At 39.6% G+C, this 27426-nt stretch overlaps 1 protein-coding gene across 1 annotated transcript in view; it reads right to left on the reverse strand.

Moving 5' to 3' along the window:
• Nucleotides 1–6422: 6422 nt before the first annotated feature.
• Nucleotides 6423–27426, reverse strand: part of TMOD2 (tropomodulin 2) — a 58204-nt gene continuing 37200 nt past the window's right edge. Inside the window, exons 8-10 of the mRNA XM_041745368.1 lie at nt 26013–26156; nt 16605–16749; nt 6423–14675 (exon numbers count right to left, since the gene is read on the reverse strand). Coding sequence (XP_041601302.1) covers nt 14641–14675; nt 16605–16749; nt 26013–26156 — 324 coding nt within the window. The 3' untranslated portion in view covers nt 6423–14640. The remainder of the gene's footprint in view (nt 14676–16604; nt 16750–26012; nt 26157–27426) is intronic.

The raw sequence follows: 27426 nt of genomic DNA on the forward strand, positions 1-27426 counted from the left end.
AATCTTTTTTAGTTGCTTTTTTCTAAAATAATGTGATTTGGTGCTGGGTTTTTCCCCCATTCCTCAGACAAATAGTAATGTATTATAACCACAAGGTTTACAGACATGAATCTCCTGAACCTCTGTGATTTAAATATTACACGTGTATGTGGGGGGGCACCTGGGTGGTGCAGTCAGTTAAGTGGCCAACTTTTGGTTTTGGCTCAGGTCCTGATCAGGGTCATAAGAGCAAGCCCTGCGTGGCACTCCACGCTGAGCACAGAGTCTGCTAAAGTTACTCTCTCCTTCTGCCCTTCCCTGCCTCATGCTCTCTCTCTCTCTCTCAAACAAACCTTTAAAACATAAATAAAAAATACTACACATGGGCAGAGGTGTTAAGAATAATATCCTAGTATTGAATAAAACTGTAAAAAATAGAACCTTCCGGGATCCCTGGGTGGCGCAGCAATTTGGCGCCTGCCTTTGGCCCAGGGCGCAATCCTGGAGACCCGGGATCGAATCCCACGTCAGACTCCTGGTGCATGGAGCCTGCTTCTCCCTCTGCCTGTGTCTCTGCCTCTCTCTCTCTCTCCCTGTGTGACTATCATAAATAAATAAATAAAAATTTAAAAAAAAAATAGAACCTTCCAGGGATCCCTGGGTGGCTCAGTGGTTTAGCGCCTGCCTTTGGCCCAGGGCATGATCCTGGGGTCCTGGGATGGAGTTCTGCATCAGGCTCCCTACATGGAGCCTGCTTCTCCCTCTGCCTGTGTTCTCTGCCTGTCTCTGTGTCTCTCTTGAGTAAATAAATAAAATCTTTAAAAAAAAAAAAAATAGAACCTTCCTGTTTCTACTTTTGCTACAATCTGTTCTCTATACTAGCAATTTCTGATTTAAAAACATCATGTCACCTTCCTGCTCCAAACCACTCATGGCCTCCCATCACATTTTGAATAAAATCCCAAGTTACCACCCCTATAAGTTCTTTTGTGACTATTTCCTTCCACACTCTCTCACTCTACTCCAGTACACTGGTTTCCCTGAGGTTTCTGAATACTATCAAGTGCATTCCCACCTTGGATTTTTGCACTACACAGGAGAATGCTTTTCCTCCCAAATACTCATGGCTCATGCCTCATTTTAATGAAGCTTCTGCTCAAGTGTCTCTTGACACTCCTCTTCTGATCACCTTACCATGTTTTTCTCCCCTTTCCTTACTGTCTTCATAGCACTTGTCTCTACCTAATATCATCTTGCTTGTATACTTAGTGTAAGTTCATGGAGGACTTTGTGCTATTTACCCCTCTGTCTTTAGCATCTGCAACAGTACCTGACATAGGCAGGATATTCAATAAATATTTGTAAATATATGAATACTGAATCCTTCCTTCCTTCTCCTCTTCTCATTATAGGACATAGAACAAGAGGGTTTGCCTGTAAATGCCAGCCAATGACCTAATGCAGATATAAACACCAGCTGTGAGAGGGTTGGCTCCACAGGACAAGACACAGTGAAGCTCATCCTGAAATGGAGACAGAGCTGTCTTTTTAAAAAGACTATGCTTTATGGCTTGCCACTATTTGCTTACAGTTAGAAAAACACATTCTTAGAGAAAAGAAGGGAAAAATCTGAAAATTAGATTTATATAAATTAGTGAAAAGATAAATCCACTGAAGCCCTGTGGTAGATTGAAATATTTTTCCCAAATATTTGCTGTCCTCTAAAGGACAGGACAGCCCTACCCAGTGCTATGTGACTTGCCACGCCTTCCTGTAGACATTCTCAGGCTTGGCTATGATCTGGTAATGTGTTTTTCCTTTTTTCTTCACACAGATGTTGTCATACTGTAATCTCAAAGTTTATAAACACAGACCTTGTTTGGGCCAACGAAATGTGATTGGAAGAAACAACAGCACAGCTCTGAGTGGAAGCTTTAAGAGTCATTCATGTTTCCCACTAGTATGCTTCCCCTTTCTCTCCACCAAGAGAATGGCATACCCCAAATGGAGATTGGTCTTTCTGCTTGAGCTGGGTTGTAGAATAAGAGTTCCATGGGTCAGCACCTCAGCCAACCACAGGTGCTGACATGAAATGTGAACAAGAAGTAAACTGAGATCTAGGCTTGTTACTATAGACCAACCTAGCCAAAGCTGAATGCTGCATGCCTATTCAGTGAAAGGCAATAGAAATAGAAGTGGGGGGACACCTCAGTGGCTCAGCAGTTGAGTGTCTGCCTTCAGCTCAGGGCATCTCTCCAGGTCCAGGGATGAGTCCCACATAGGGCTCCCTGTGAGGAGCCTGCTTCTCCCTATGCCTGTGTCTCTGCCTCTCTCTCTCTCTCTCTCATGAATAAATAAATAAAATCAAGAAAGAAAGAAAGAAAGAAAGAAAGAAAGAAAGAAAGAAAGAAAGAAAGAAGAAAGAAAGAAAGAAAGAAAGAAAGAAAGAAAGAAAAGAAAAGAAAAGAAAAGAAAAGAAAAGAAAAAAAAGGAAAGAAAAAAGTGATATGGCACCCCTCCCCCATGCAGTGAATCCCTCCTTTGGATAATGGAAAACAGTAAATTCAGCATACTGCCCAGAACAGATCTGAGACTGTTAAGAAAATTTCTGAATAAGAGAAAGAGTATGGTTCCTATTAGTTTTTGGGGTTTGGTTAGAGTGAATGTGATTGATAAAAATGACACTGTAACTCTACTTAATACATTGTAAGCCCTAATTACTGTTAATCTGTAAACTTCCAGCCAGACTAACTCATAAAGCATGTCACACTGAATCAGCATATGCAAATCAATGCCAGCAGCACTGGAAGTTCTTTTCGGAAACAATTTCCTTGATATACTTAATGTATTTTTCTTTTTTTTTTTTTTTAATTTTTATTTATTTATTTATTTATTTATTTATTTATTTATTTATTCATGATCGACAGAGAGAGAGAGAGAGAGGCAGAGAAACAGGCAGAGGAAGAAGCAGACTCCATGCCAGGAGCCCAACGAGGGACTGGATCCCAGGACCCCAGGATCGCGCCCTGGGCCAAAGGCAGGCGCTAAACCGCTGAGCCACCCAGGGATCCCCTTAACGTATTTTTCTTAAACATGTGTTTTATAGGAGAGCTAAGAAAACTTAAGACAAAGACATGAAACTAAAAGGTAAGGATTTCATTCCAGGAGCTTGGAGTTGGTTAAAGTGGGAGGTAGGAATCAGAGAAGACAAACACCATGGTTAGGACATACAGTTTTATAGAAAGGATTCAAGCAAACTAGTTTTTTTTCCGAGCGAACTCTTTAGCTTGAAATGTCCTTACCTATATCACCCACCTCTGTCTGTTAGAAGCCTCTCAAGGGGAAAACAAAAAAAAAAAAAAAGAAGCCTTCTCATGTTTCATTGTGCATCTCAAATGCCTCTTTCTCACTCAAACTTCCCTACTGCCATCAGCTGGAATTAATTTTACTGTTTCTTCTATTTTCATGTCCTGTTATGCCTTCACCAGAGGTGCACTGAATATACACTTCAGTCAATTGCCAAAAAGCCAAGAACTAAAATTTTCAGTTGAAGCCAAGGTCGCTGACAAATACCACTATCAAAGAATAAACTTCTAGAATATACAAATAAACCTCAAATTTTATGCCAAAAGTTAAATTATTCTTTTAACATTATTATGTAAACTATTAGTGCTAAAGTTATAAAGTTTAGCATCGTACTATAGGAACAATGATTTCCCAGCAGTGTTAGCTGTTAAGACACTATAGAGTCAAATTCAGCCGATGTAAGGTGATGAACAAGATCCATATCCTAAATGGAATTAAATAATAATTAAATTCTGGTTTTAAATTATAAATGCTAGTTGTTTAAGTCTTCATAAACATTTGTTGACTAAAAAAAATACACTGTTCTTCCTAAGTTATTTAGTCAATGCATTCTTTCTATATATTTGTATTACTCTCAACTTATTTATCTACTTGAAAGTTCTTAATAATTTTTAGTAATTTTGAATTGATTTTTAAATTAGTTTTGTATATAAAATAAACCTATCACAATCAGCAATTATTACAGCATTTCACTTATTTCACTTATCCACTAATTAGTATACCTTTATACTTAAATAGAATTTCAACAAATAAATAATATAGATTTTTCATTCAGATTATATCTAGAACACTTGCCTGTATCTGAAAATGAGTATTAATATAATAACAGTAAATCTAAACTACATACTTTGTTCTTATCAGTGATACTGTTGACTGATTAACTATAAGAATAACCTTTATAAACACATAAGTACTTACCATGCCAAAGTTCAAGGATAATGGAAATAATATTGAAAAACCGATCCCAAAAGCTGAGGCCCAGCCCAGGACAAATAGACTTTTGGCCAAATATCAAGATTCTTTGTCTAAAGTGACTTAGAATAGTGTTAGATTTTAGGCAGGACATTCTACTTCTTATTTCACAGGTAAGCTTTTAGGCAAGCCCAAAGTTTTGATCCACACACGCACTTAAGTCATATTTCTCACATTCTATCTTTCATAGTTTTTTTTTTTTAAGATTTTATTTATTTATTCATGAGAGACACACACACAGAGAGAGAGAGAGAGAGAGAGAGAGAGAGAGAGAGGCAGAGACACAGGCAGAGGGAGAAGCAGGCTCCATGCAGGGACCCCGACATGGGACTTGATCCTGGGACTCAAGGATCACACCCTGGGTGGAAAGCAGGAGCTAAAATGCTGAGCCACCCAGGGATCCCCTCGTGGTTTGTTTTTTTGGATTAAAAGTTGACAACTATACCGTTACTTGTATTAAATTTTACCTGATTTCATACGGGCTTAGACTTTGGCCTGTCCAACTATTTTTGAACCTCTCAAAGAATTCCTTGTTCCTCCTAGTACCCATCAGTTGAAGACTCAGTTGGTATTGTCAGGATACCTCCAAATCACTGATAAACTGTTGACCAAACATGTCAAGGAAAGAGCCCTTGGTGGCTACTAAGCCCTTCTGGGTGAAATTCTTCCGTTCATGAGCATCTACTTACAATCAAGAGTCAAAAAAGATGGTTTCAACCAGTCATTTAACTATTTAGTTTCATATTTATGCAACCCACATTTCTCAAGGATGTTGTGAGACTCTGTCAAATGTCTTGCTGAAAAATACAATGTGTTCTTTTCCCTGGACTCCCATGATTTTCTATTGTCTCTAAATGAATCTGTGCTGTATCTTAGAGACCACTGCTTCACTTCTAAGTGCCTAAAAACCACTAACACAGATAATACGTTTTTCTAAATTTTTGCTCAGGATTGGTAAGTTGAGTGGTCTACAATTTGGAGAGCCCCCTCCCCCAACACACAAACATACCTGTGGAGTCATGAAGCTACCTGATTTTTCTATTTCACCTCCTTAGGTTGGTTGGGCCCCACACAGAGCCCAATCTCATTCAAGCACATATACATCTAATTTTCCCACTGAGGTCCTATGATATGTGGGACACTTGCTAGAGGCTGTGGGCATCTGATCGTGTTCCCTGGCTGGGGGAACCAGGACATGGGTAAGTACTGGGGCAGAGGAGACGTGGGGTACCACTTCTCATAGCCACAGAGGAAGGCTGAATAATCAATCAACCCAAGAGAAGGAGGTCCATAACAGAGGCAAGTCAAGCACAAAACAGACCCAAAAGTCAAGGAGTTGCTCCTAGAGCTTGACTACCAAATGCAAAGGAAGGTACCCAGAAAGCAAAGCAGGTACAAACAAAACATCAAGGAAGTCACAGGAAGCAGAGCTAAATGAGAGCATGTCATAAGCAACCCCTGAGTCAGCTCTATCTTGTTTATATTCAATTATTGGAGTGATGAGGGAGGGCTTGTTTGCCAGAAGGAATGGACAGTAGAAACACAAAAATAAGATACAGTCCTGCTTAAATTTCTGACACTGTCAGCATAAAATGGACAACTTTATTTGCATTAATATCCACGGATATTTATTTAAGTCACAGTTTAGGATAGTAATACCTGAGTGCCTTCTACATGTCAGGCACTGTCCTAAGTGTTTTACACATTAATTACACATTTTACACATAATGGTACCACTGTCCCTACTGTCAAATATGATTCTGATTCCTATTTTACAGGTGAAGAAACTGAGGCTAAGAAATAACAGAAATTTACATGACTAACAGGTGAGATTTGAACTAGGTATGTCTGATGTCAAAGTACATATTTGTAACTCCTATTCATTAAAGCCCCAGAACCTGAAGGAACCCCCTTTTTTTTCAAATATTTTATTTATTTGAGACAGAGGAGAGAGACAGAGAGAGAGAGAGAGAGAGAGAGAGAGAGAGAGAGAGAGAGAGAGGCAGAGACACAGGCAGAGTGAGAAGCAGGCTCCATGCAGGGAGCCCAATGTGGGACTCGATTCTGGGTTTCCAGGATCACGCCCTGGGCTGAAGGCGGCGCTAAACCGCTAAGCCACCGGGGCTGCCCTGAAGGAACCCTTTATTTTTTTTTTTTATTTTTTATTTTTTTGAAGGAACCCTTTAAACAAAATAATGACCACATTTCCTTGTGCACAAGAAGGTATGCAACAGCAGATTCAAAAATTAGACATCAGCCTTCTGTGCTTCTAATTGGGCTTTCCCCTCAGTCTAAATAACAAGGCAGAATTTGGCAGGACAGCAGGAAAAATAGTTTTTGTTTTGTTTTGTTTTTTTTCTAGGGCAAATCTTTACAATATAACATCATTATTTTTAGAGTTCTGTGTTATCAATCCCAGTGAAGATTAAAAAAAATCTAAACCCACAGTTAACATAAAAAAATCAACGTAAAACAATGAACCCATTGGGATTATCTATAGTCCTGCTCCCATTTATTTTAACAATTTTTAACTATTTAGCCACATATATGCGTATTTGTTTTAATAATGAGTTCTTTCTCCCTCTAGCTACTTCTTGTTGTCTATCTACTTCTTATCTTCTTCATAATAAGGACACTTTATAGTCCTTTCTGCAAATGTACTTATCTAATATGAGAACATGGTGCCAAACATTCATTTAAAAAAGATAACGTGTCTAAAAATTTGCTAGATTAAATCAATCTTTGCTTTCATTTTAAAAGGAAAGTTTATTAATTCCTAATGTTCTGTACATTTACACTTGGAAACTTTATTCCAGACATAAGTGAATCCATTATATCTTTGAAAGCAGAAAAATCTTGATGAATTAAAACAGTATACATTTACCTTAGTGTTACATCTGGCTGGCTAATTCCAAAGGGTCAAACATTGCACCTATTTGTGTCAACTGGAATTCTTATTAATTATGAGGGTAAAAGGGTTTCACACTTCATACATTTTGCTTTATCACACACTTATTTCCCACAATGTCCAGTTCACATTTAAAGGCAAATTAGTCTTTAATTCCTTAGTGAATAAATGTCTACCTTTGAAAAGTTTCAAAACGAAAAATGAAATTATGTGAATTTTTTGATAACTGCTTAGCCAAATAAATGTTGCCCATATAAGTTTAAGCAGTTTACAAAGTATTACTTCCTTTGTTTTCTTCAAAAACAATACAGGTACACATAAGGTCACACATTACAGGCATTCAAACTGGTAAGATATTACAACTGGTGGCATGCAAGTATTTTACATTTTTAAATGCAATGAAAAATGCTGCTTGTTTTCCTTGAGTAGATGAAACAGAATTAAGATAAAGACTTAATTAAAATATAAATATTATTCCATGAATATAGTGGAGTTTTTAAAACCAAAATGGCAGATATAAGAATTTTAGGTCAGAATAATTTCTTTAACTAAAGATTGTCACTGGCAATGTTTGGTACTAAAATAAAATTTCCTTAAAAAGCACATTTTCTATTCAACTCATTTCACCATATGGCCAATTCCTATCTATTCGCATTTAGATTATCCATGGGAAATTTTAAATCCTGGGCCAGCTTCTCTCAATTGCACAGTGTATTTCTGATTGGCTTCTGTTATCCAGTCAATATGTGCTCAGAAACACACACTCACTCACACACACACACACACACACACACACACACACACACACACACACACTTTAAGTAAAAGCCTATTAAAAACATGCTGTGTTTACTGTGCTGTTTCTTTCTTTGCATTTCTTCCTCTTCTTCTCCACCAATTTTGCAGATAAAATATTATAAATTTTAAAACTTCCTTTCAGAATAGGCTGCTCCTCCAGAACTATTCTGAAGCAGTAAAACCTGCTGAAGAGGAATAGATAACTGTCTGTGGAGTGTTCAGACCCCTTCCTCTGGACAAAACCTTCTCAAGAGAGATGGAGCTGCAATGGAGGCATTACTCAGGCATGCTCAGAGGCAATAGAAACTTCAGAATCACGGGATTATTGTAATGCTTGGGAGCTGGGAGGAACCTAGAGAGCATCTAATCCACTCATTTCATTTTACAGATGAAATGAAGACAAGAGAGATGGAAAGTCTTGCCCAAAGTCACACACAGTTGGTATCCAAATCAGTACTGTTTTCCAAATATTATATGATGACAAATGAAGCATAATTCTTGTGGGGTGTTTATGAAGCACCTGTTATATATAAAGCACCTCACTAGATGCTACTGAAGACACAAAGATTTATGAGACAGTCCCTACCTTCACATGCTTATGAAAGTCCTGTGAAGCCATGTTTCAATATCTTTCTTAGCACAAAAAATACTGACTGGGGCAAAGGTTGCTGGTGATAACAGGCAGTTGCTGCCTGGGAGAGCTGATCTCACAGGTGACACTTTCTCCCCTTCCCCATCAGGGTTTGAGCCTATGATGCAGCTGCTAGGGCCTTATGGACAATATTCTCTCCTAGGTCTCCTGTCACACCTCAAGTCATAGCCTACCATTGTGGTGACAGAGCCTGGCAGGAAGGCAGCAGTGATCCAGGCCCTCCCCTCAATTAGTAATCACCTTTTGCTCTTCCACTTGTGTCCAGCCTTAGACACACTGCAAGAGTCCTCACCATGTCCTAGGGTACTTTCAAGATGACCCAGGAAAATGCTCTACCATACACATCACTGGTATATAACACCCACCCATCCATCAACTACCTCTCCCATCTCTGTATTAAAAATGAAATAATTTCAATTCCAGTCCCCTATGTCATACCCATGCTGTGATTGATCATACTCAATGGTCAGAAGAAAATAAAACATATTTAAGAGGCAGTGGAAAACATTAGTGAATAGATGATGAAAATGATCTCCCACTTTTATATAGCCCTTTCCAGTATAGTGTTTTCATCCCATTATCTGATTATTTTCTCACCACAACTCTGTGAGGTAGTTAGTGAAGATATTATTCCCATTATAATATAGCTGAAGAATCTTAGGCTTGAGAGACTAAGTGGCTTGCCCCAAAGTCACCCAGCTAAGAAAATGTGGAGCCAAGTGTCCAGGTTTCTTGACTCCAAATCCAGTGCTCTTCCCCCTATGTAGTCTATAATTGTCAGGCAATTGAATGAATTGCCCATGATTATATACCTGCTAAGTGTTGGTGATGGGATTAGGAGTCAGCCTCCGAGTCTGTTAGTATGGTGCCCTTCCACCATACCAACTAGCAAAGCCAGTGTGCTGAAAATGACTACCATGGAAGATGTCAGAGAAAAGTGTGGTCTCCTTCACCCTCTCCCAAGTCAATGATGCATCACAAAACTCAAATAACTTCTGGTAAGTGTATGGCCTTCCTAGAACAGTACCCAGAGCCAGGTTACAAATTTAAAATACTTCCTTCATCCATTTACTGGATGTTTAATTATTTTTGTTATGGGCAGATGGGAAGGTGGTGAGCTGAGCAGGGTTTACTTCTCCCTTAAGGCAAAAAAAGATCTTTAATTTCCATCTTCCTCCCCACCGCACTCAGCCCCTTCACTTAACTTCTGAACCACAAAAACAAAATTCCATCTAATCTAGAGTTGGGAGCAAGAGAACAATAAATATACATCTTGAGGTTCTGGGTATTCTTTTCTTCTAAGCTTGTTGCTGGGAGGCCTAATCATGTGACTTTAATCCAGAGGGCTCAGCCTGATGAGGCCAAGCATTCTCACACCTTGCCTTTGCATGTGTCCCAATCCTTTAGCTTTGAGGATAGTCTGGTAAGTGGCAGGGATATGTGAAGTGAGGAACAATAAGGGGAACCTGCTGCTGGAAGGCAGAGCTAAAACATTCCTTTTTCATTCTCTGCTCATTAAAGTGAAAATAGCTATTATTGCATCATTAGTGGAAGAGTGAAAGGAAGCTTCAGGATCATGACTTAAAATCTGATACCAGAAACAATTCCAACTCAGTAGAGGTAACACACCACAGAACCCAGTATTCACAACTTACTGCCCCCCGCTCCACTCACTTCCACTATTGCTATCAATACCTGAACTAAACAAAAGATGGTATGTATCCATTTTGCAAAAAGGTACTCTACTCCAAGATCCAGAAACACATATCAAATTGTATTAAGCCAGAGTTCTTGTACTTCTCCTCTGTCTCCTTTACACTGCCTGTGAGAGGACTAAGGACATCATATCCCCGAAAAAAGGAAGTATATGCAAACTCTTGTAAATTTAAAGGGCCATCTTACGTTTAAAGCATGCTGATACTTAACGCCAGTTTCAAGTTTGAGTGTCTGAAATGTTCTCATGGTAGTTCTTTTTTTTTTTTTTTTCATGGTAGTTCTTCAGAGCACACTGGTTTCCCTAATGCTGGTGACCTGCCAGGGGCCACATTTCTGTCTAGAAGAGAAGCAGCTGTTCTTTTGGTTTGGTGTACCAAGCTTCCCTTAAGGAAATTGTTCTGAGGAGTATAGGCATTGGGATGATTTCTGAGTTTTTAAATGGAGATGGGCTTTTATTGTAAGATGAACTGATACTCTAAGATGGGTGAGCTTGTGCGTGCCCCTTCAGGCTAGTGATTCTCTAACAGAGGCCTGCAGCAGCTCCAAGAGGGGTAAGGGAAGAGGGACCGGGAGACAGCATCTCCCTTCAATCAGTCGTCCAGCTTTAGCCAAATACCACTTACAGTATTTGGTGATCTTTATGTACAAAATATTTATATACAATTTACCCTACCAAGATGAAAGGAAGGGGCTTAATCATGTTGATGAAGATGAAAGTGCTTCCACTTACACTTTAGGCATATAAAGAGTTTTGGTGCTGGAACAATAAAGTTATTTCCAGGCATCTAATAATTATTCCCTAAGAGGGGTCTTCTATATCTGCTGTGAAATTTGATGATCTAAGCTGCAAAGTCCAGGGACTGATTCACATTGAACTTGGGCTGGCAGCAATGCTAGAAGGGAGTAGGAAAATGGAGCTGGGGAGAGAGCATCTCCCTTCAATCAGTGGTCCAGATGAAGTCACATACCTCATTAGAGTATGAGATATTTGGCCACACATCACACACACACATACACACACACACACACATTTATTTACATTATGCCCTACCAAGATGAAAGGAAGGAATTTAATCATGTTAATAAGGATAAAGCTTCCATTAAACACTTCAGGCAGATGGGGGATGTAGTGCTGGATTAATTATATGATCTCCAGACTTCCGAAACTCTTTCCTAAAAAGTCATCTTCCATATATGCTGTGATGGGTGCTGGTGATATGAGCCTGCAAATTCTGATGAGTGATCTGGCACTAGCATGAGCCTGTACAAGTCTAAAAGGGGAAAGGAGGTGGTCTGGGGAGAGATTATCTCCCTTCAATCAGTTGTCCAGATGTTGCCAAATATCTCAACGTAGTATTTGGCAAAATGCATACATATAAAAATATTTTATATACATTATGCCCCACCATGATGGATGGTAAGGGATTAATTATGTGCAGGATTATGAAAAAGCTTCTACTTACACACTTTGGGCAAATGGTGAAATGAAGTCCTGGGTTAATTCAATGATTTATAGGGTTCCCCAAATATAAGTTTATTTTCTAATAATTATCTTTAATATGTGAATACTCATAGAAATGTCACCTTACAAGCTACTTTAAAAACACAAGTAATGATAAGGTAAACCAATTAGTAATAAATATTTGATTTTATAAACTCTATTACGTGTGACCAAACTATTTCACAAGCTAAAAAGAGGGCTAAATTTTGTCAATAGCCCACTATTTTGCTTTAATACTATCAACAACCACAGCATAGTCACCATCAAATTCTGACTTTTTTTTCTTGTTTTCTGTCAGTTTGTCAGGAACTGCTTTAGCCCCCAGGCATTGGGGCTATGGGGAACACTGTAGGATATGGGATTTTGTAGAGGTGAAGGCAAGAAAGAGAGTGAATGAAGAAAGAAAGGAAAAAGTCTTGCTTGAAGGGCATTTCAGGGACTCAGCACTTATAATATATCTGCAACAAATCTAAAAGGATAGGAGAAAGACACTTAAGAGAAAGGTTCTTCCCTTTGGCAATATGGTAACCTAAATACATGATACAGAAAAAGAATTGTGTACATTCTACCCTGTGGTGTGCTGATGAATGTTTATCAACCTGCAACCTAGTGGGAAAAACATCCTAATTTGTAACATTTGTTAATTTCCATAGTTCAAGTTCATAGTCAAGTTCAAACACCAACAAGGAGTTCTGAACTTCTGAGTTGGGAAGAGATGCACAATAGCACCTCATTATATAGCATTTCTGTCATATAGACACAAGAAATCTAATCTCAAGAGCAAAGCCAATTAAAACAGATTTTTGAATATTACTTTTGTTTTTAAAATAATTAAATTATAACTGCATGCCATTCAATTTTTAATAATGGCTGTATTTAACAACGAGTTTGCAAAACTCTTGAAAATTTAATAGTTGGTAAGCCTGTATGAATTGGCTCCAACATATCATACCTAAATGAGTAAAAGGGAAGGAAAAAATCAAACTGAAAATCATCAAATGGTATTTACTATGTTTTTTACATAGACAGACAGTCAAAAGCTAATTGAAGGATTTTTAGGATTCCAAATATGTCAACATATTTTGCTCATTCCCGCAAAAAATATAAAATATTGTCAAGGAAATGAGATGTTTCAAAGGATTTTAGAGATACATGTGTGAGTTCTATAATATATGTAAATGTCCAATTTTATGAAGGCTATCTCTCCTAACCAGATTCCATGTGTTTTACAAGCTAACTAGAATAATGCACGTATTGTTTTCCCATTAACTTGTTTTACTACTACCAAGTAACCCAGGAACACTCAATTATTAAACAAATTCCGACTTGGGCCCATCTTATGCTAGAGTCAGCAATCTTTTTAGCTCCAGGTGTCACCAGCACAAGGGATGTCACCTTTACGAGGCTCAGAATTTCAGACAAAAGAGGAAAAAAGAAAGAGTTGGAAGGAAAGGAGGGGAGAAGAGAGAAGAGAAAGGGAGAGAGGAAGAGGTGCCTGAGGCAGTGTCAAAGAGCCACCAACTACAGCCTCAGGCAGTGTCACCAAAGGCATGTGAGCTTGAGCCAAAGGCTGTAGGCCTGTGTTTCCTTAACTTACCATCACACTGTTACACTGCTAGATGAAAAGTTACTGAACACAACCATGCGATCATCTCAACTGTCCTTTCACAGGCTTTGTCCTTGAGATGACAACATCTGGATAAGTGATAATTCACATCTTTTTTTGATGTTTGCAAAGGTCTGGATAGATCATGCCATGTGGACAAATGTCTGTATAATTAACTTGAACATTCACATTTTATTCTGTGATCTTGTCACACTAAAGATAAAGCAATAAATGCTTCTAAAATTTGCCAAAATGATGTAATCATATGTATCAGACAACTCTGGCTATGGTGCGATTATTATTGTTTTATTTAGGAATGTACTGTTTTAAAAGCTACCCTCTTATTAAAATTTAAAAATTTCCCATTGCATCCGGAAAAGTTTAAAACAGCTTTGTAAAAAGTTATCTGTTAGTCATGTTAAAGATCGAATTTATGTTGAATAATCAATAAAGGTAGGTGTGGTAATTAATTTTGCTGCCTGTAAGTCTGCTTTGAAGACTATTCATAGGTTACTGTTTCATACTTATTTGCTGATGCTGTGTTAAAGTATCATCATACCTTGCTTTCAATGAAGATGACACCACTGATCTTCAAACAGTGGGACATGTGCATTTAGTGATTTTTCTGGAACTAGGAGAGAATTTGTGCTTTCTCCCCCAGTGAAAGATTGGCAATACTAACTTCTTATGTGGTCAGAAGAATACTTCTGCTGTATTTAGCCTAACTCAAAGCTATGCATGTAAACAGAGATAGGCCTCTATCATAATCACAGTTACAAATACACTTATATACTAAATTCCGTTCAGTGATTAAAAAAAAATTCATGTAAGAGAGCCAGAGAATCCAATATGGAAGTGGTTAAATAATTTTTCGGCTGCTATTACCCACTACGATCTGCTGAAGTCCACTGGTGCAAGTTGCCAGAGGTGCCCATGTGCAAATGAAACGATTGTATATATTTAAAAACCCAAGATAAATAAGTAGTGCTAAAAAAAGAACACAACAATTAAACTTTTAGCTGTGTGGTTAACGGAAATGCATAACCTCGGAAAAAATGGTCCTGATGGGGAAGGAGAAGAGTTTTTGCTTGCTTATTTTTCAATGGCCACCATGGTGAAACTTTGCCACCTCCTGTGAAAGTTTACCTTCGGTCTCCTTCGACTCGCTTTTTACGAACTGGGTAAGAAAAAAAGAAAAGGAAGAAAATAAATAGATTGAAGGAATGGTCCTTAACTTCCAGACAAACAACATTAATCACACGAGCTAGCAATCCCACACATTTAAGGATATAGTTATCTTAAATTTCAATACTCATTACCCAATAAGTGATTTAAATCGAAAGGATATAATAATCTAGTGTCTTGTCGAATTTACATTTTAAAGAAAGTTATGTCTGATATTTGGAACTTGAATGTGAGAAATTTTTATGGAGTACAAGGACCAGAATAGACCCATAAAACAGTGAACTTCTGAATATTTCCATGGTCGCTTATCCATGCACATCTCAGCCTCTGTGCCACTTGACCCTCAGCTGCCTTTAACTCCTGAGGAGGAGACATTCATGATCTATGAATTCTGTTTATGGCTTGAAGACCAGAAAGAGTTGCAAACAAATGTTCAAAGTTTCTAAACCTGATTAAACATAAACCGCCAAGTATCATTCTCCAGGAAGGGGTGATTCAGACAGCAGGCAAACTCAGACACAAAGGTTCCCTTAAGTGGGGAATTTGTATCAAAAAAATTGCCCTGACTGCCCATTCCCAGTTTCTGTAACCCATTCAGAAGGGGCCATTGCTTATTTTTCAATGGCCACCATGGTGAAACTTTGCCTTCTACCTCTCAACCTGGAGGCCTGTCTGGTGGATAGGAAGAGGGTTACCCTAACTTTCCTGGATTGGACAAAAGGTGCCCTCGCTGTGGGCCTGCCCTAACTCTCTAAATAGCCCAGCCTGCAGAAAATGAGACAAAAGCTCTTGCCCACTGCTGCCACTCTTGGGCTCATGATTATTTCTCCATTTACCTGAAGCCTCTTCTTTTTACCCTTTTCTCTTTGGTCTCCGTGTTGTGCAGCTGTGGACTCTATGCAGTTTTCCTAGGTGCCTTCTGACCGCTGCCTCTACCCTCTTCCAAAGCCTAGTTTGTGGGGTTGCTCCCTTAGCCTCATCCTCTACAGCCCAGCGGCAAGCACTGCCATCTGCCTGGCCAGCTGCTGGAGGCCATACAACATACCTCAGCTGAGTCTCAGCATCTTGGCTAAGCATGCCCGGGCAGGGAGATGGACACTAATCTCTACCTACCCCGCTTTGGGTTCCGACTCTTTGTTTCTTTCTCATCTACTATCTGAATCCTCCCAGTGGCCAGTACTCTACTTGGTGGAACACTGTGACCAGTTCTCCCGTCCAAGGTCTGGCATTCTGTCCTTGAACCTCAAACCGAGTTCTGCTACTGGCTGACTGCTTGCCAAGTGACTGCTCCTGGGTGTCCTTTTGCCATGCAGCTTCAGGTGACTGAGCTGTGCCCAGACCAAGCTTTCCCAATCTGTCCCATTCTTCTGTGCTATGGTGGACCAGGATATCCTCCCTCCCATCCTAATGGAAGAAATGTCATGGATCTTCAGCAAAGAGTGGGCAGCAGGAAAAATGAAGAAGGGGTTCACTGAAAAAGCTACTTCTAAGTTTTACCTTTATAACATAGCTCCACAGAAATCACCAAAGTATCAGACATTAACTGTATTTGAACCCAAGTGCAAAAGCATGGTCAGGGGTCAAACTTAAATGAACTGGGAATTTCCACATCACTGCATCCATCTTCTGGTGTAGATAACATGTAAGTAGTAAGCAAAGGAGAACCAAATATATAAAGGAAACAAGCAGAAATCAAAGACTGTCTGAAAAAAAGAACAAACAGTTCTTAAGAGAATGCTACAATAAAACTGAAACACTGTGGAAATTGATGAGAATTCCCAGGATAATATAATAATGTGCCTTTGATCGAGGGCTGACACCAAAGGCCAGGAGAATGTCTGCAATATTGTATCTGAAGTGGAGAAATAAACAGTTGTCATGCTCTTCTAATCGCTAAGGGCACACATTAGGGCTGCATTACCCAGGTCATTATTCTTTGTGATGGCGGCTGCCACCCTTGTTCGAGGGCCTTGCTTGGTAAACTGATATCCAAACTTGAGGATCCTTGAATTCTCCTCGAGCATCTGGGCAATTTCCATCTCCACAGCTGTTCCCAACTGTTGTCTCTGGGTACAGGTGCAGACACATACACAGGAAGACCAAGAAGAAAGAGGAAAGAGTTACTTGCATGGGAGAGATGAATGGCTGCTTGCTGCACAAAAAGGTAAAAGGACAGATGGAATAAAATACACTGAAAGGAATAAAGTCACTTGAGGTGTTTTCTCCCATACAGTCACTTGAGACCTGCTCCTTGTCTAGAAGCCAAATCCAACAGATAGCCAAATCTGCTGGCGTGCTAAACTGGAAAGACTAGGCAAATTATTTAGAAAGGAAAACATGATTCCACGTGTTAAAATTAAAGCAAAACTAATATTCGGTGCTTCCAATTTACCCCAGTTTCTGTGTTGTTTTTTAAAGATTTTATTTATTTATGAGAGACACACACACAGAGAGAGGCAGAGACACAGGCAGAGAGAGAAGCAGGGGGAATGCAGGGAGCCTGATGTGGGGCTTGATCCCAGGACTCCAGGATCACACCCTGGGCCAAAGGCAGACACTCCACCGCTGAGCCACCCAGGCTTCCCACAGTTTCTGTGGTTTAAACGAAGGGTGTTTTTAAGTAGTGAAACTGTCTTAGAGCAATCAATCCAATTACTGAATTTTCTATTCTAGGATCCATATCCAAAAATAATTAAAGGTTATCAACCAGATGGCCATTCTTTCTCAGCAGGAGATCCCAAAGAAACTTCACTGTGGTTTGAACCATGGCCAGGTGAATTACGAAACCCCCGAAGGGGTTATTAGGCTGTGGAAAAAAATTCCCAAGTTTTTTAAGTTGGTAAAAAGAAGCTTCCTGGGTTTTTTTCTTTTGTTTTGTTTTGTTTTTAAGTGAATCAGAATAAAAAAAAACTGAAAGTAATTTTTAAATGGGGTGTGTAAATATAGAAGTTTAAAAATTAATAAAAATTAAATAAAAATTAAAATTCAATTTTTCTGTAATATATTTTAAAATTTTAAGTAAAAGTATAGGCTTATTTAGAAAAAACACACAAAAAGTGTGTAAAATACAAAAGCTCCCTTCCCCAGTATTTCCATTCCCTATAGAGAAAGCCAGTTTGGCATATGGTATGTGGTCTTTTTAAACATTTTCTATGCATTCATATGTCTACCTAATCATATGTACGTATCTGCTTTTTTCTACATAAATGGATTATACCAGCATATTGTTCTGAAACGTATTTTTATTTTTCATTTAACATTAGAATACCTTTTCACAGGTATACATGTATCTCATTCTTATTAACAGCTGTCCAGCCGTCCATTGTAGTGATGGAGAATAACTTACTTAAGCTAGGTTCTACCGACTTTTTGTTACACTGCTTTCCATTTCTACTATTCCAAACAGTGCTGCAGTGAACTTCCCTTGTACACATAGTATATCCTAGAACATTTCTGCAAATGTGCCGGTAGGGCAAATTAGGGCTGGGCCCGAGAATAAGCATGTTTCAAATTTGGATATATTGCTCACTTACCCTAAAAATTATAACAGTTTTTTTACTCCTACTAACAGTGGTTGAGATTTTTTCCCTACCCTGGTCAACCTAATAGATGAAGATTTATATTTATATTTCATTTATATTTATTTGCATTTCTCAAATTATGAATAAGAGCAATTAAATTAAATTTTCTTATGCAGCTGTACTTCTCTTTTTGGAAACTACCAGTTGTTGTGTGTGTGTGTGTGTGTGTGTGTGTGTGTGTGTGTGTGTTTACCAGCTTACGGGTCCTTTTTTAAAAAAAAATAACTTCTAAGTTTCTTATATATTAAGGAATTAGCCTTTTATCAGATGTGTTGAACATACTTTGTTCAGTTTGTCTTTTGACTTCTTGATTCTTTTTTCATTTTCATATGGCTAAATTTATATCGGTCTCCTAGATTTTATATCATGTTTAGGTTCTTCTGATTTCTTCTATCAGAAATCCTTCTGATTTCTTCCATTTTATGATTTCATATATTTTCATATTTAAATCTTCATTTCATTTGAATGAATTTTAGTATAAGAATCAAGATAGAGCCCCAACTTAATCTTGTTCCAAAATGCTAGTGGATTTTTTTCATATCTTTTACTTTGGCCTTTCCTCTCAGAGTTGAAATACTACTTTGCTACAAAATTCTCAGGTGTACTTGGATATGTTTCTGGAATCCATTGTTCTGCCAAGGCTATTTTTGTGCCAGCATCATTTTTGATTGCTTTATTATATTTTAAAACACACTTTTTAATTTTGGAAAATTTAACTATTGAGTAGATGAAGGAGAAAAGTTTTTTTTTTTTTAATTTTTATTTATTTATGATAGTCACACAGAGAGAGAGAGAGGCAGAGACACAGGCAGAGGGAGAAGCAGGCTCCATGCAGGGAGCCCGACGTGGGATTCGATCCCGGATCTCCAGGATCGCGCCCTGGGCCAAAGGCAGGCGCTAAACCGCTGCGCCACCCAGGGATCCCAGAGAAAAGTTTAGGGAGAAATCTTTGTGTTCTAGGTGAGTTCTAAGGTCTAATTCTTTGCTCCTTTTCTTTGTTTTCACCCAACAACCTGTCAAACCAGTCTCTCCACAAGAAATTAATAAAATGTGGTATTTCCAGTCAGACAATAACAACTGTGGGTATCCAGTTAGAGATTAGCATTGTAAGCTCATGAGAGGAAGAGGCAGCAAAAAGAGATTCTGACCTCACAGTTCCATGAACAACTTTAGCTCACGACATGCTTTAGAACATGTAGTAGGCTGTACTAAGGATTGACACCTGAGCTAAGGTTGGGGCTGCCATAGCTATGCCTTATGCCCCTGGAATGGGTCAAGTGGTGCTATCAGGGGCAGAAGGAGCTTATGCTGGATGTGGCTGATGGGGAGGGATGACATAAAAGTTCCTCTACCTCCCCTCACAAATCTCAAGACTGTGGAGTCCTGTGCTTGGGTAATTCACAGGATGGGCATCTATCTGATGGGTATATAAAGGATATAGGAGCTGCATAAAATTTTATTGGGAAGGGGCATAGCAAATTAGGGGAGAAAGTAATGTAACATAGGGCACCTTTCTTTCTCAGCCTGAGTCTTTTTATTTAGGGTCTTTTGTGTTATATAAACTCAGGGCAACAAATGGAGGCCAAAATTTCTTATAATTTGTATAGGTTTCCCTTTTAGTAGTCACTAAATACAAGGAGAGAAATAAAAGTTTAAGCATACATTTCTTCTGTTGTTTTTTTTTAATGACCTTTTTTCTTTACTCGGGTTTATTTAGCAGTTACCGATTTGTTTCATTAATATGCATCATGGATTGTTGTTCTCATAGGGGGCATCTGATTAAATCATTACCTTTTTACCTGGAGCCTCGTCACAGCAGCCTGCCCCAGTGACGGGCTCTCAGCAAGCCTTCATTTTGGTGCAGCTGCCTGCCGCAAGGATGCTAAATTGGTCTCAGCTGCTGGCCCTGCCTGAGGAAACTGTCTTACAGATTATTTTATTTTATTTTTTATTTTTATTTTTTTGATTTGCTATTTTATTTTTTATTAAAAATTTTTTTTATTAGAGTTCAATTTGCCAACATATATCATAACACCCAGTGCTCATCCCAAGTGCCCCCTCAGTGCCCATCACCCAGTCACCCCAACCCCCCACCCACCTCCCTTTCCACTACCCCTTGTTCATTTCCCAGAGTTAGGTGTCTCTCATGTTCTGTCTCCCTCACTGATATTTTCACTCATTTTCTCTTTCCCTTATTCCCTTTCACTAATTTTTATATTCCCCAAATGAATGAGACCATATAATGTTTGTCCTTTTCCGATTGACTTATTTCACTCAGCCTAATACCCTCCAGGTCCCTCCACATCGAAGCAAATGGTGGGTATTTGTCGTTTCTAATGGCTGAGAAATATTCCATTGTATACATAGACCATATCTTCTTTATCTATTCATCTTTCGATGGACACCGAGGCTCCTTCCACAGTTTGGCTATTGTGGATATTGCTGCTATAAACATCAGGGTGCAGGGTCCCGGCGTTTCACTGCATGTGTATCTTTGGGGTAAATCCCCAGCAGTGCAATTGCTGGGTCATAGGGCAGATCTATTTTTAACTCTCTGAGGAACCTCCACACAGTTTTCCAGAGTGGCTGTACCAGTTCACATTTCCACCAACAGTGCAAGAGGGTTCCCCTTTCTCCGCATCCTCTCCAACATTTGTTATTTCCTGTCTTGTTAATTTTCCCCATTCTCACTGGTGTGAGGTGGTATCTCATTGTAGTTTTGATTTGTATTTCCCTGATGGCCAGGGATGCGGAGCATTTTCTCATGTGCTTGTTGGCCATGTCTATGACCAAATTTCCTCTATGAAATTTCTCTTCATGTCTTTTGCCCATTTCATGATTGTATTGTTTCTTTGGTGTTGAGTTTAATAAGTTCTTTATAGATCTTGGAAACTAGCCCTTTATCTGATAGGTCATTTGCAAATATCTTCTCCCATTCTGTAGGTTGTCTTTTAGTTTTGTTGACTGTATCCTTTGCTGTGCAGAAGCTTCTTATCTTGATGAAGCCCCAATAGTTCATTTTTGCTTTTGTTTCTCTTGCCTTCATGGATGTATCTTGCAAGAAGTTGCTGTGGCCAAGTTCAAAAAGGGTGTTGCCTGTGTTCTCCTCTAGGATTTTGATGGAATCTTGTCTCACATTTAGATCATTCATCCATTTTGAGTTTATCTTTGTGTATGGAGTAAGAGAATGGACTAGTTTCATTCTTTTGCATGTGGATGTCCAATTTTCCCAGCACCATTAATTGAAGAGACTTTTTTTCCAGTGGATAGTCTTTCCTGCTTTGTCAAATATTAGTTGACCATAAAGTTGAGGGTCCACTTCTGGATTCTCTATTCTGTTCCATTGATCTATGTGTCTGTTTTTGTGCCAGTACCACACTATCTTGATGACCACAGCTTTGTAGTACAACCTGAAATCTGGCATTGTGATGCCCCCAGCTCTGGTTTTCTTTTTTAAAATTCCCCTGGCTATTCGGGGTCTTTTCTGATTCCACACAAATCTTAAGATGATTTGTTCCAACTCTCTGAAGAAAGTCCATGGTATTTTGATAGGGATTGCATTAAATGTGTAAATTGCCCTGGGTAACATTGACATTTTCACAATATTAATTATTCCAATCCATGAGCGTGGTATATTTTTCCATCTTTTTATGTCTTCCTCAATTTCTTTCAGAAGTGTTCTGTAGTTTTTAGGGTATAGATCCTTCACCTCTTTGGTTAGGTTTATTCCTAGGTATCTTATGCTTTTGGGTGCAATTGTAAATGGGATTGACTCCTTAATTTCTCTTTCTTCAGTCTCATTCTTAGTGTATAGAAATGCCACTGACTTCTGGGCATCGATTTTGTATCCTTCCACACTGCCAAATTGCTGTATGAGCTCTAGCAATCTTGGGGTGGAGGCTTTTGGGTTTTCTATGTACAGTATCCTGTCATCTGCAAAGAGGGAGAGTTTGACTTCTTCTTTGCCAATTTGAATGCCTTTTCTTTCTTTTTGTTGCCTGATTGCTGAGGCTAGGACTTCCAGTACTATGTTGAATAGCAGTGGTGAGAGTGGACATCCCTGTCTTGTTCTTGATCTTAGGGGAAAGGCTCCCAGTGTTTCCCCATTGAGAATGATATTTGCTGTGGGCTTTTCGTAGATGGCTTTTAAGATGTTGTGGAATGTTCCCTCTATCCCTACAGTCTGAAGAGTTTTGATCAGAAATGGATGCTGTATTTTCTCAAATGCTTTCTCTGCATCTATTGAGAGGATCATATGGTTCTTGGTTTTTTTCTCTTGCTGATATGATCAATCACATTGATTGCTTTACGAGTGTTGAACCAGTCTTGCATCCTAAATGGCACTTGGTCATGGTGAATAATCTTCTTAATGTACTGTTAGATCCTATTGGCTACTATCTTGTTGAGAAATTTTGCATCCATGTTCATCAGGGATATTGGTCTATAATTCTTCTTTTTGGTGGGATCTTTGTCTGGTTTTAGAATTAAGGTGATGCTGGTCTCATAGAATGAGTTTGGAAGTACTCCATCTCTTTCTATCTTTCCGAACAGCTTTAGTAGAATAGGTATGATTTCTTCTTTAAATGTTTGATAGAATTACCCTGGGAAGCCCTCTGGCCCTGAACTTTTGTGTCTTGGGAGCTTTTTGATGATTGCTTCAATTTCCTCCCTGGTCATTGGTCTGTTCAGGTTTTCTATTTCTTCCTGTTCCAGTTTTGGTAGTTTGTAGTTTTCCAGAAATGCGTCCATTTCTTCTAGATTGCCTAATTTATTGGCGTATAGCTGCTCATAAGTTTTTAAAATAATTTGTATTTTCTTGGTATTGGTGGTGATCTCTTCTTTCTCATTTATGATTTTATTATTTTGAATCTTTTCTCTCTTCTTTTTAATAAGGCTGGCTAATGGTTTATCTATCTTATTAATTCTTTCAAAGAACCAACTCCTGGTTTTGTTAATCTGTTCCACAGTTCTTCTGGTCTCTATTTCATTGAGTTGTGCTCGAATCTTTATAGACTATTTTATTTTTTTTTTAATTTTTTTCAGTTTATTTATTTATGATAGTCACAGAGAGAGAGAGAGAGAGAGGCAGAGACACAGGCAGAGGGAGAAGCAGGCTCCATGCACCAGGAGCCCGATGTGGGATTCGATCGCGCCCTGGGCCAAAGGCAGGCGCCAAACCGCTGTGCCACCCAGGGATCCCAGATTATTTTATTTTAAATCCTTCATTATATAGACGAGGAAACTGAGGTCTATTTCAAATAGCTTATGAGTTGATAAACAAAATTTGGATGGAAATCAAGTTCTGGCTCTTTAATTTCCTCTTTCCTGGAATAAAGCAAAAATTTTTCCAATTGCTCTAGAAGGTCTCAATCCTCTTTCTTGCCAAAGGGAAAAGAAGCTATTTCAGAAACATACTGGGGAATAAAGTGGAAAAACTACACAATTCTATCCCAGATGACTGAAGAAGGCTGATAAGATTGATGTATGTAAGGGAATTTGAGAGAGCAAATTCAGGCTTTGTATGTCAGGGTTCTTCCTTCACATGCATTATGAAAAGCCGCTCTATTCTCAATGTTCAGGATTCTAATCCATTAGGTGTAGCATTGCCAGATTTACCAAATAAAAATACAGGACACCTAGTTAAGTTTGGATTTTGATTACTAGTAATAAACAATTTCAATAAATAAAAAAAATATATACATTTTTAGTATAGTATGTGCCAAACATTTGATGGTACATACCCTAAAAATTATTTGTTGTTTATCTGAAATTTAAATTTAACTATATTTTATCTGGGAATCCTAACTAGGTGGTATCTTAGAAGGAGCTAGGAACAGAGTATCTGGAAAATTATGTCAGATATGGGCTTTCATAATGGCCTAAACCAACATAAGAGGTTAAATATACTTTGCAATAAAGTATCCACTTCTGTCGTAGATGTCCTGGAAATAATATGCTAAGAACTCAGTTCACTTCTTTCTGATACTAGTTCATTTGATAAATATTCCTGAGCTATTGCTTCTTTTCTTCCCATTTTTTAAAAAAGATTTTCTTTATTTATTCATAGAGATGCAGAGAGGCAGAGACACAGGCAGAGGGAGAAGCAGGCTCCATACAGAGAGCCTGACATGGGACTCCATCCAGGGTCTCCAGGATCACGCCCTGGGCTGCAGGCGGCGCTAAACCGCTGCACCACCGGGGCTGCCCATCTTCCTGTTTATATATTTCTCTGGCTCATTTTCCTACTCTCCCATTCCCTGATGCCTCTTTTTAAATTTACGAGGAACAGTACACACAGCTTCCTGAATCACATGGAGTTTCCTGTGTACAGCTGGGTGTGTATATCCCCCTCACAGATCTTCATTTGGGAAAGCTGTGTTGGTGATGCATCCCTTCTGGGGAGGGTGAGAGTAAAGGAGCACCTGTCTTCGGTAGGTTCCCCGGCTCCCCTAGCAGCAAGTCTCTGGAGGAGCCCAGGGGCAGAGGACCTGCACTAAAGCAGCCCATGTGTCCTAATTAACAAAAAAGTACTGTAGAGCTGTTCATGGGACCTGCTGGGGGTTTCCAGACTTAAGTAAAATCCTGGGTAGAGTCCTGATGCTTTGTCAGGTCTTAGAGGGTTCAGACTAGGGAATTTCCAGACGTGCAGGGGGCACTCTCAACAGGGTGCTCTCCTCACTGGCCCTGCCACTACCCCACAAGTGAATGCTCACAGCACAAAGTCTCTGTGTTCTCTCCTCTTTCTGGGCCATGGCAGGGCCCTTTCTTCCACTAGACAGTGTCTGGACCTTTCAGATTCACTTGAGTCCCATGGCAGACGGCTCTCCGTGGTGAAAGGGGCAGGACACAGCATCACACTGAGAACTGAGAATTGCTGCCCAACAGCAGGAGCCAGTGGAAGCTAGCAAAGCAACCAGAAGTGCACACCAGGCGGATGCTGGGAAAAGGCCTTCAGGGTACAGGAAGAAAGATGAGGCTCTAGAGTAAAGCAGTGTGCTTTGGCTGTTGATGGGAACCTAAGAAACACTGCAACAGGTCTGAGACTGTGATCACACTGTGGGTGTGGCCTGCTTCTCTAAGCCAGACCATCTTCTAGAACCCGGATTCCTCTGAACAGGCTCTGTGGCCAGCCCAGACTACAGGAGTCCAGTTGTCCCTGTTTTTGTTTTTGTTTTTTTTTCAGTTCTGGCTGCCTCCAACCAAGAGCAAGGAGTCTGTCTCTGGGTATGGCCAGTGTGCTTTCTCCTTGCAGCCACAGCCCCAGTGAGAGGCAACAGTAAGGCTGGGACAGGACTGCCTGAGATTCCCGCTAGGAGGCAAGGGTGATTGATGGCTGCACAGAGCAGCTATCAACACCTGTGGTCCCACCTCCTCTCTCCCCCGCTGCCTGTCTAGCTGAGGGCTGGGGGAGAGCTAGCCCTTTCAGTCTTGGGCTGCCTCACTGTGCTTAGTGTTTAGTAACTGACATGCGCTCCCACACACCCTCTACAGGCCGGAAGCTGGTATAACTTACAGGGAAGCCAGAACATCAGAGTAACAGAACTTTGGCTTTTAACTCACTGCCTTGCGGGACACTTTTTCTTCTTTCTTCTTCTTCCTTCGTCTTTTAATTTTTAAGTTTCTAAGATTTATTTATTCATGAGAGAGACACACAGAGAGAGAGAGGCAGAGACACAGGCAGATGCTCAACCACTGAAGCACCCAGATGCCCACAGCACCCCCTTTCACATGCACTCTCCGGGTCCTACCTGGTTGTCGATCTTGATCTCTGTCAGGGTGTCATTTTCTCTTAGTGCCTCCACCAGAGCCAGGATCCCAGTCCCAGTGATAAAATTGGATTCAATGTTTAGGCTTTTCAGGGTCTTGTTTACTTTCAGCATATCTGCAAAAGCCTTTGATGCAAAAAAGAAATAACCATTAATGCTTCTAAAGATTTATTTACTGAACTCCCCACTCCCAAATTAAACACAGATGGTTTTTATAAACTTAAAGAAAAACTGAGTGAAGTCAAACTAAGAATAATTCAGTCCAGCAGCCCAGACTTAGGAATCTTATGTACCTAAAACCAAAACCAAAACCAAAAAATCCTGATATAGGATTACCAACTTTGTTCAGTCAGGACATTGAGTAAAATCCCACTACCATCTGTTATCATTGTCAGTTTCTATTGTGTGTGTGTGTGTGTGTGTGTGTGTGCATGTGTTTTGAGAAGAAGGCATTTTAATATTAGGAAAAATGTAGAAAGGACATGATCTCAGAATTTTGTGCCTTTTACTATGAATGGATAAGAGAAACTCTACTGTTGACTGGCATGTGGGCACTAGTCATATTATTTAGGTCATCTATAAATCAGAATTCCTCAAAGTGATTTTTGGAATATAATCACCATTCAGAGTGGCAAACCCACTGGAGACTCCCAGTTCAAGACAACAGATACATATATGCACCTGCCTATTCCTCTTGCACCCAACATTTCCCACTGTTATGAAGGGAAGATAGCATTTTTAAGTGAATGGAACTCTCACAGTGCAGGAAAAATAAAACGAAAGAGAGGGCCACTACCTTGAAGAATTGCTGAAATACAGAAAAAAGAACATTGGTGGAGAAATGATCACAACAAAAGCTGTTGCCCAGGATGCCAGAGGTAAGTCCTAAATGGGGTATTTCATTAAATAACTGCCTTAAGAACAGAGGAACAACTAGATGGATAGCACATTGTCCCTCCTGCAGCTTCCCCAGAAAAGAAACCACTGCCAGTGCAACCATGAAGAAAACTTTTCCAGGAAGATCCTCTGGTGAGGCTAGGAGCTGAGACAGAAGCCATACATAAAGAGGCACCTCTGTACCTCTCACCAGATATGGTGTGGGAGAAATAGAGAGGAGAGGCAGCTATGTCCAGGAGTGAAATATACTGAAATGTACCCCTTCCCAGAGTGACGCCCTTTTAGCTGTACAGTTGTGGGGGACTCCCTGCCACCTGTCAGCTCCTCATGCACACCCTTCAGAGAGGGCTGCCGGTCAGTCCACCTGCCTGCTTACAAAAGCGTTCATTCATTCATTCATCCATTCATTCATTTATTCAAAAAAGACTATTTACTGGGCTTCTATAGCAGCCAGCAGCAGAAAAAACATAAATCCCTTTCCTAAGAGGGCAGTTGATAA

This window comes from Vulpes lagopus, chromosome 2 (genome assembly GCF_018345385.1).
Source record: "Vulpes lagopus strain Blue_001 chromosome 2, ASM1834538v1, whole genome shotgun sequence".
NCBI lineage: Eukaryota > Metazoa > Chordata > Mammalia > Carnivora > Canidae > Vulpes > Vulpes lagopus.